The sequence below is a fragment of the Notolabrus celidotus genome, chromosome 15 (genome assembly GCF_009762535.1).
Source record: "Notolabrus celidotus isolate fNotCel1 chromosome 15, fNotCel1.pri, whole genome shotgun sequence".
Lineage (NCBI taxonomy): Eukaryota > Metazoa > Chordata > Actinopteri > Labriformes > Labridae > Notolabrus > Notolabrus celidotus.
Window position 1 is genome coordinate 819,403 of NC_048286.1, and position 8,491 is coordinate 827,893.

General features: G+C 47.4%; 1 protein-coding gene across 2 annotated transcripts in view; it reads left to right on the top strand.

Annotated features, from left to right (window-relative positions):
- The window catches only part of si:ch211-267e7.3 (ADAMTS-like protein 2), a 51,076-nt gene extending 43,474 nt beyond the window's left edge, over positions 1-7,602 (top strand). The window contains exons 14-20 of one of the 2 annotated variants that reach the window (XM_034702422.1): positions 2,153-2,279; positions 3,635-3,848; positions 4,047-4,202; positions 4,307-4,477; positions 6,584-6,760; positions 6,880-7,033; positions 7,197-7,602. In XM_034702422.1, coding sequence (XP_034558313.1) covers positions 2,153-2,279; positions 3,635-3,848; positions 4,047-4,202; positions 4,307-4,477; positions 6,584-6,760; positions 6,880-7,033; positions 7,197-7,345 — 1,148 coding nt within the window. In that variant the 3' untranslated portion in view covers positions 7,346-7,602. The remainder of the gene's footprint in view (positions 1-2,152; positions 2,280-3,634; positions 3,849-4,046; positions 4,203-4,306; positions 4,478-6,583; positions 6,761-6,879; positions 7,034-7,196) is intronic. The other variant, XM_034702423.1, reaches the window with a different exon arrangement.
- The last annotated feature ends 889 nt before the right edge of the window (positions 7,603-8,491 follow it).

The window sequence follows — 8,491 nt, forward strand, 5'->3', positions numbered from 1 at the left end:
AGCTCAGGGACTCCAGAAAGGTCTATGGTTAGTAACTTTAATGGGACAGGGAGAGTTAGAGCTGTAGTCGGGCCTTAAAAGTTAGACCCGACCCGAGCCCGACAGAATTCTGCCCAAACCCGTCCAAACCCGAATGACCTGGGCTTTTTTTTTAAAGCCCGAACCCGTTTACAGCCCGACTGCCCCGACATTATTCATTACTGATCGGGCTAATTTTGCGAGTTTTGGGTAGGTCTGTTGATCTTCCACCAGCCAAAAACATCAGTATCATCTTCCATGACAGATGTTTTAATGTAGCGAGATACCTCGTCATCTTCCCACTCAGCTCGGTGTACATTTTCCCACTCCTCAAAAGTTGCTCTTTTTGCCGGAGGATGAGCGCGCTCGTCTCTGGAGAGCTCTGGGTCTCAAGTCTCCACATCTTGTCGTGCACCTGCAGCACCGTGCACAGCTTGCAGAAGAGTGCGGGCATGAGCATGTATGGCCTCCCTGTCTGAGTGTGACAACATTCTCAGCTGGTTACATTTTGGCCAGAGGAATGATGCGGTCTTATAGAGGTCCTGTATTATCACTTTACGCGCGAGCCAGTTCTCGTGCCGTTGACGCACGACTGCTTGCTGAGGGGAGTCCAGATTCACCTGACTGCTCATTTACCGCTCAAGCCCGAGCCCGGCCCGAGCCCGAGCAAAATGATAGAAGGTCGGGTCGGGTCGGGTCGGGTCGGGTTCGGGTTCGGACAATTATCTTCAGCTCTAGGGAGAGTTAAAGTAAGTGATGAGGGGGTTGGGGGGAAGGGGGTGAGATAGGATCCCAGTGTGTCAGTCTAAGCCCATAGCAGCATAACTAAGATCTGGTCCAAGCCTGATCCTGCTCTAACTATAAGCTTTATCAAAAAGGAAAGTTTGAAGCCTACTCTTAAAAGTAGGCCTAAAAGTGTGGTTGTATGAGTTTTATGTCACCAGTAGTTGTATTAGCCACAATGGATGCTGCTCAGCTCAGCCCCTTTAAGGAGAAACAGCACACAAGCTAGGCTACAGGCTCTGCAGACAGGGCCAGTTGAGTTCTGCCACGTAATTTAGCTGATCATGTTGAGCAGATAATGGGTTGTGTCACCAAGCAATAAAAAAACACTTATTCTGAAGATGATCTTGCTTTCAGCTTTTCAGGTTTTCTGAATGAACTCCTGAACATTGAAGAAAGTCAGAAACAAACTTCTGCGTTCAGTATGGCAGGGGACTCTGGTTGGTGAGTGTCGCAGACTGCAGCCCTGTTTGATCTGCTGGTTTATCTTAATTCACAAAGGTTCAGAGGGACTGTTGTTACCAAGTCTTACTTGTAACAGCAAGTAGTTTTCTCGGTTCATTGGTATTAGCTCGAAGGTTACACACCTACACCATCAGGTAACTCTGGATCTCTCCTGCTCTCCAGTTTAGCTCTGAGTTTCTCCTCTTTTTCCTCCGGTGCATTGAATCCCCTTTCCTCTGTAAACTCATGAAGGTGTCCAGGTGTGTCCACAGTAAACTGCATGACATCAGCGTGGTCAGAATCCCTCATTATTGAGTTTATTTTTGTCTCTTTGAAGCTGCAGACCTGAACAGCTGATCAGTGCGCTGCAGGCGGAGGAGCATGTCTGTGTTGTGTTTGCAAATAGTGCAAAAACAAACAGGCTCTCTGGTGTCAAAGTGAAGTGCTGAAAAAAATCACAAGTAGAGCGTACACCTAAACTGAGATGAGTGCTCGGGTCAGAGTCTTTTAAAATGAGCTAAATTACGAGGCAGGACTGATCCGGTCTGCAGAATCTGTAGCCTAGCTTGCTGCTGTTTCTCCTGCAGTTTCTCATTACAGGGGCCAAGCTGAGCAGCATCCATTATGGCTAGTACAATTACAAGTGACATAAAACTTCATAAACACAGAACTATCCCTTTAAGGTTCTTTGACTCCCCTCTCTTGGAGACAGACTCTTAGGTCTCGTGTGTCCCCTTTGTCTCTGAGATGTCATCCATCTGGACAACTTGTGATGCATGATCTATCTAACCCACGTGTCTCCTCTGACGGAGCTTCAAGTGCACCCCAATGCAAACAGCTTGAACATGATGAGTGTGTGTACTCTGAGTTAAAATGTCAGTGTGTGTGTGTGTGTGTGTTTTTCAAGGTATCACCACCAGCTATGCCCTGTGTGTGCGGTATGACGGGACTGAAGTGGACGACAGTTACTGCGACTCTTTGGCCAGACCTGAGCCCACACACGAGTTCTGCACCGGGAAGGAATGTCCTCCAAGGTGCAGCCCCAAATCCTCTTTACTCAATTAAACAATCGATCAATCAATCAATCAATCAATCAATCAATCAATCAATCAATCAATCAATCAATCAATCAATCAATCAATCAACCAACCAACCAACCAATCAATCAATCAATCAATCAATCAATCAATCAATCAATCAATCAATCAATCAATCAATCAATCAATCAATCAATCAATTTGTATAGCGCCAAAACACAAACGTTATCTCAAGACTATTTTACAAACAGAGCAGGTCTAGACCACTCTATGTCAAATTATGAACAGAGACCCAACACCAAGACAGGATAAGACTCAGTTTGACCCCACCTTAATCCACCATGAGCATTGCACCTCACAGTATTTAGCTAGTTACAGTGGAGAGGACAAACTTCCTTTAACAGGCAGAAACCTCGAGCAGAACCAGACTCATGTTAGACAGGCATCTGCCTCGACCGAGTTGGGTCTGGAAAGACAGATAGAGGAGAATAAGAGAGAGAGGGAGCGGTGATAGTGATGAAACGAGTAGTAGAAGCTGTTGCCGCTGGAGTCCAGCACGTCCGTATCAGCTGGAGTCTGGAACGTCCACAGCAGGAGGACGTCTACGGTAGCTCAGAGGAACCTACGAGACAAGGGAGCTCAGGGACTCCAGAAAGGTCTATGGTTAGTAACTTTAATGGGACAGGAAGAGTTAAAGTAAGTGATGAAGGGGTTGGGGGGAAAGAGGTGAGATAGGATCCCAGTGTGTCAGTGCGCCAATTCCCCTGGCAGTCTAAGCCTATAGCAGCATAACTAAGAGCTGGTCCAAGATTGGTTCTTGGTCTAAGTCCAGGAATATTGATCTAACATTCAGTAAACCACATTTAATTTTAATATTATTCTGTTCAGCTGCATTTGAGGTTCTAATTTTAATCAGATTGTTTTGATTTACTCCTTTAATGTTTGGATTGTTTAACAAGAAGGGTCTCAGTTGGGGGACAGACACAGTCTCTATATGATATAAACAGTGGCTGGGAGACGGCCCCAAAGGAAATGCAGAGGAGCGTGTAGGACTGCAGCTCTGCTTCCTGGTCTACACTCTGGGTTGTCACTTTTCTAAACTAATAAAAACTGCCGTGTTTCTTGTTAAACGAGCGGCAACATCCGAAGTAGGATGAAAGCCGTCTCGGCTAATCAGACCAGGTGTGCCCCAAAACAATCTCCATCATCTTAACATCAGCGTCATGACTCTCTTTGTTCTGGACGTGTCTCTCCATCTTTGCTGCTGAAGTTGTGAGTGATGTCTTCTGTTTTACTGACACTGTGTCACATGACTGAAGCCCAGCCGTCCCCTCCCTCCCCTCTGCCCTCAGGTGGGAGACGAGCGGATGGAGTGAGTGCTCTCGAACCTGTGGGGAGGGCGTTCAGTACCGCACTGTCCGCTGTTGGAAGATGCTGTCGCCCGGTCTCGACTCGTCCGTCTACGACTCGCTGTGTCTATCACATGACCTCCACAAACCAGCCAATAGGAAGGTCTGCCTGGGCCAGAGCTGTGGACCCCAGTGGGAGGTGTCTGAGTGGTCCGAGGTAACCCAGCACCATGATAACAACATAATACCTGTAATGATTCATGATGAGTTAACTGCACCAGTCCATGCTGGATATCACCTCATCAACGCTGAGTGGCATGCTGTGTGTGTGTGTGTGTGTGTGTGTGTGTGTGTGTGTGTGTGTGTGTGTGTGTGTGTGTGTGTGTGTGTGTGTGTGTGTGTGTGTGTGTGTCAGTGTTCGGCGCGGTGTGGATCTCGGGGGGTCCGTACCCGGGAGGTCCGTTGCTCCATGGAAATGAGACTCTGTAACAAGTCCTCTCAGCCAATAGAAAGCCAGGAGTGTGAAGGCCCGCCCTGTGACAGAAGATGGACGGTCACAGACTGGGGACCTGTGAGTTGGAACACACACATTCATACTCTCACACACTCGCTCGCACACACACTTCTAGACTGTTAAAACCCTTCTTGTTCTCGGTGTGTGTGTGTGTGTGTCAGTGCTCAGGTGTGTGTGGGGAGGGGCGGATGGTGCGTGCAGTGATGTGTCGATCATCAGGTGGGGTGGTGATGTCAGAGGAGCAGTGCGACCAATCACTACGCCCGCTGGCCATCCATCCCTGTGGAGACAGAGACTGCGCCCCCCACTGGGTGGAACAGGAGTGGCATCAGGTAAACATTAGAAACACGTGGACGTGAGCTACACTTTTTATAGTTCTGTTAATCAATCTGTATTTATATATCACCAAATCCCAACACCTGTTCTCCTCAGACTCTTTCCAAACAGAGCCGGTCTAGACTGTACTCTATGTTCTATTATTAACAAAGACCCAACATCAAGACAGGATCAGATCCAGTCTCATCTTACAGACAGGACTCAGTCTGACCTCATCTTAATCCACCTTGAGCAAAGCACTTTGCAGCATTTAGCAAGTTACAGTGGCAAGGACAAACTTCCTTTAACAGGCAGAAACCTCCAGCAGGACCAGACTCATGTTAGACACACATCTGCTGAGATCGTGTTGGAGAGAGGGATAGAGGGAGATGAAGAGAGAGAGAGAGATGATAGTGGTGAGACGGATAGTAGTAGTTGTAGCAGCTGGAGTCTGGCACGTCCACAGCGGTAGAGATCTAGAGGAACCTACGAGACAAGGGAGCTCAGGGACTCCAGAAAGGTCTATGGTTAGTAACTTTAATGGGACAGGAAGAGTTAAAGTAAGAGAGAGGAGAGAGAGGGAAAGACAGGTTCCCAGTGTGTCAGTCTAAGCCTATAGCAGCATAACTAAGATCTGGTCCAAGCCTGATCCAGCCTTAACTATAAGCTTTATCAAAAAGGAAAGTTTGAAGCCTACTCTTAAAAGTAGAGAGGGTGTCTGCCTCCCGGACCCTGACTTGTAGATGATTCCAAAGGAGAGGGGCCTGATAACTGAAGGTTCTACCTCCCATACTACTTTTAGAGACTTTAGGTTTTTGTTTGTCTGTGCTCACCACTTCACCTCAGACTGCGTCAACAATGGGGGCCGACCACATAAAGGCAAGACAGTAGGAATAACACTCAGACTACAACTTAAAGGCTCAGGTGTGGACCTGATTTAGTCTCTGTTAAACTATTTTATTATTTTTTCTATTTAAATTCATTTAACCAGGAAAACCACATTGAGATTAAGAATCTCTTTTACAAGTGTGTCCTGGACAAGATCGGCAGCAGCACGTTCCAACAAAGTAACAGACAAACAGCACAGAATTCTAAAAGATGACAACATATCATGGATTTCAGATTAAAAGCCATCAGTCAAAGCTTCTACAAGCTGATGCATCTTCCTCAACGCCTTCAGTCTGCTTTTAAAAACATTAAAGAGACAAGCTCCCTCAAACCCAGGCTCTCCTGCAGCAGGTTCCAGGCTGCAGGAGCAGAGGACCTAAAACTCTTTTTACCCATTTCAAGACGCACTCTGGGGACTGAGAGCAAAAACAAGTTTTGTGACTGGGTCACAGAGCGGAGACTGGAGCTTCCAGTATTTTTTAAAATGAATAAAATCACATAAATACTAGAGAAGTTAAGAATTGCCTTATAAACAAGTACATACCGTGATGTAGTCTACGGGTAGACAATCCAAACCAGCCAACTCAAGCATACAGGGAGCAGTGATGGGTTAGAGATTTAAAACTTGTAATGAACCTCAGAGCTCCATGAAAAATGAGTCCAGAGAGTGAAGGCAATGAGCTGAAATGTCAGGAAAGCACAATTCAGATTATAAACAATTGCAAAATGTATAACTCTAATATTTTGCAAATGTAAAATCATAGAGGTCGGTCCTCTCCTCTTGATGCAAACTGATCAGTCGATAGGCAGAGTTTCCTTCATACTTTTCCTACTTTTCAACAGCCAATCAGAGCAGAGCTTCATCATGACAGCATCCTGCACACTCAGATCAGTGCAAGGATAAAGAGGTTAGAAACTGAGAGGCTGCAGAACCTCCACAGAGGCTGTTCAAAAACAACTAGGGCATCATGCAAACAGCTAAAAATACCTTTAAATGTGCCTTTTAAAACAAACAAAATAACAAACAAACAAACAAACAAACAAACAAACATCAGGAACCAGAACAAAGTTCCTCACAGATGCATCGATCCTGACACCCAACAGAAGAAACATCACATGTAGGAGCTTTCCACTCTGCTCCTGAGACAGTCAGCATCAAACCTGTGTTTTCAGGATTCTTATGCGTGTGTGTGTGTGTGTGTGTGTGTGTGTGTGTGTGTGTGTGTGTGTGTCAGTGTAATGCTACATGTGGACGTGGCTTGCGTCAGCGTCAGGTGGTGTGTGCGGGGCTGGAAGGCGGCGTGTTCAAAGAGTTTCCAGACAGCAGCTGCGACCACAACAACAAACCAGAGAGCAGCTCGTCCTGCTTCCAGAGACCCTGTTCCAAGTGGTTCACCACCTCCTGGTCTCAGGTAAGTCCTCCTCCTGGGTCCACCTGACCTGCTCCACCTGAATGTTCAGGAGGCTCCACTGGTTGTTTTAAGGTCTAATGAAGAATAACGTGGAGGTCCGTGTCCCTCTGCCCCCTCAGTGCAGTAAGACCTGTGGGAGTGGCGTGCAGGTTCGAGAGGTGAAGTGTTACCAGGGGGAGGAGCTTGTAACCCGGGGCCACAGCTGTGACTCTGCCCTGAAGCCAGAAGCCCGACAGAGCTGTGAGCTCCAGAGCTGTCCAACGGAGGCTCCAGGTACCACAACAAACACCGCCTGATGTAACTCCTCCACACACTTTCAGCTCCAACATGCGTCACTGTCAGTGTTTTTCTAAGTGTGTGTGTGTGTGTGTGTGTGCGTGCGTGTGTGTGTGTGTGTGTGTGTGTGTGTGTGTGTGTGTGTGTGTGTGATTCTCAGCAGCCGTCCCAGCAGCATCAGTATCCGTGGACGACTCCTGCCAGGACAAGCCGACAGCTAACTGTGCGCTGGTGCTGAAGGTGAAGCTGTGCTCTCACTGGTACTACAGGAAGGCCTGCTGCCAGTCCTGTAAGGCCCCCAGACTCTGAAGTCTGAACTCAAACCTCTCACCTGAAACCACTGGTCCCAAAGGTCACATGACACTCACCTTGTTGGTGCTACACAAAGCCTGCTGCTAGAAATGTACGGCCTCATGACACTCACCTTCAGCCCTCCCTCCTGTTACTGAGGTCAAAGGTCATTCATCCTGTGGTCACTGTCCTTACCTCCAACCCTCCCTTGTCTGAAAGTTTGTTTCCTCACACCTGAACCTGCTCCTCAATAAACATCATCATCACAGTGTAAATGAGTCCCTCCTCAGAGAGTCAGAATATCCCACAGTCCCTGCTCTGAAGCCACAGATTACACGTCCTGTCCCTGGTAATGTGAACAGAATCGCTCATTGTGCTGGCTGGATCTTACATATTTTCATTCCCATCATTCCCGCTGCAGGTCAACACACATCACATTTTTAGAAATCACCTTTCCTCTCGACATCATTTCTGTATTCTGTTTTTTTAATCTGAGTTCTGTTTTTTTCATATTTGTGATATAAATGAATAATAGTGTCAAATAGTTCATTGTTCCAGTAGATCGCTTCAGCCTGCAGTCATGAAACAGGCTGTGATGGCTGCAACCTAATCTGTGAGGGCCTGTGGTGACAGAGTGTCCTCTCACAGGTCCTGAGTTTGTCCCTGACAGGCTCAGGTTGTTATTCTAAAGCCTGATTTATACTTCAACCTTACACAGCAGTGGTTGATGCGGACATGAGCTCTACATACTCATGCGTCGATGTGTCCATGTCGCGCAGCAATACTTGCTTGAGGGCAGTGTGGTCTCTCTTACTCCTTTTCGACGAGGCAGTTTCAGGGCTGGTTCGGAGCCGGCGCTCAATTGAGAACCGGTTTTTCGTGTTTTGGCTGCGAGTGAACCGGCTCCTGGCCGGGGAAAACTGATTCCAGAGCGGCTCCAATTCTTTGCTGGTCTAGAACCGCAAACCTCTTACGTCAGGGGCGAGGGGCGGGGTTGCCGTGATCAAAAACACAAACCAAACATGTTTCCTCCATTGTCCTGCAGTGAATAATTAAAAGAGACTAATGGATTCCAAGGCAAAGCAGCGGTCAGCCGAGTAGACAAGCTTTCCGCTGTCCGCCATCGTTGCTGTTGTGAGGGAAAGTTCGCCCCAGTGCTGCTGG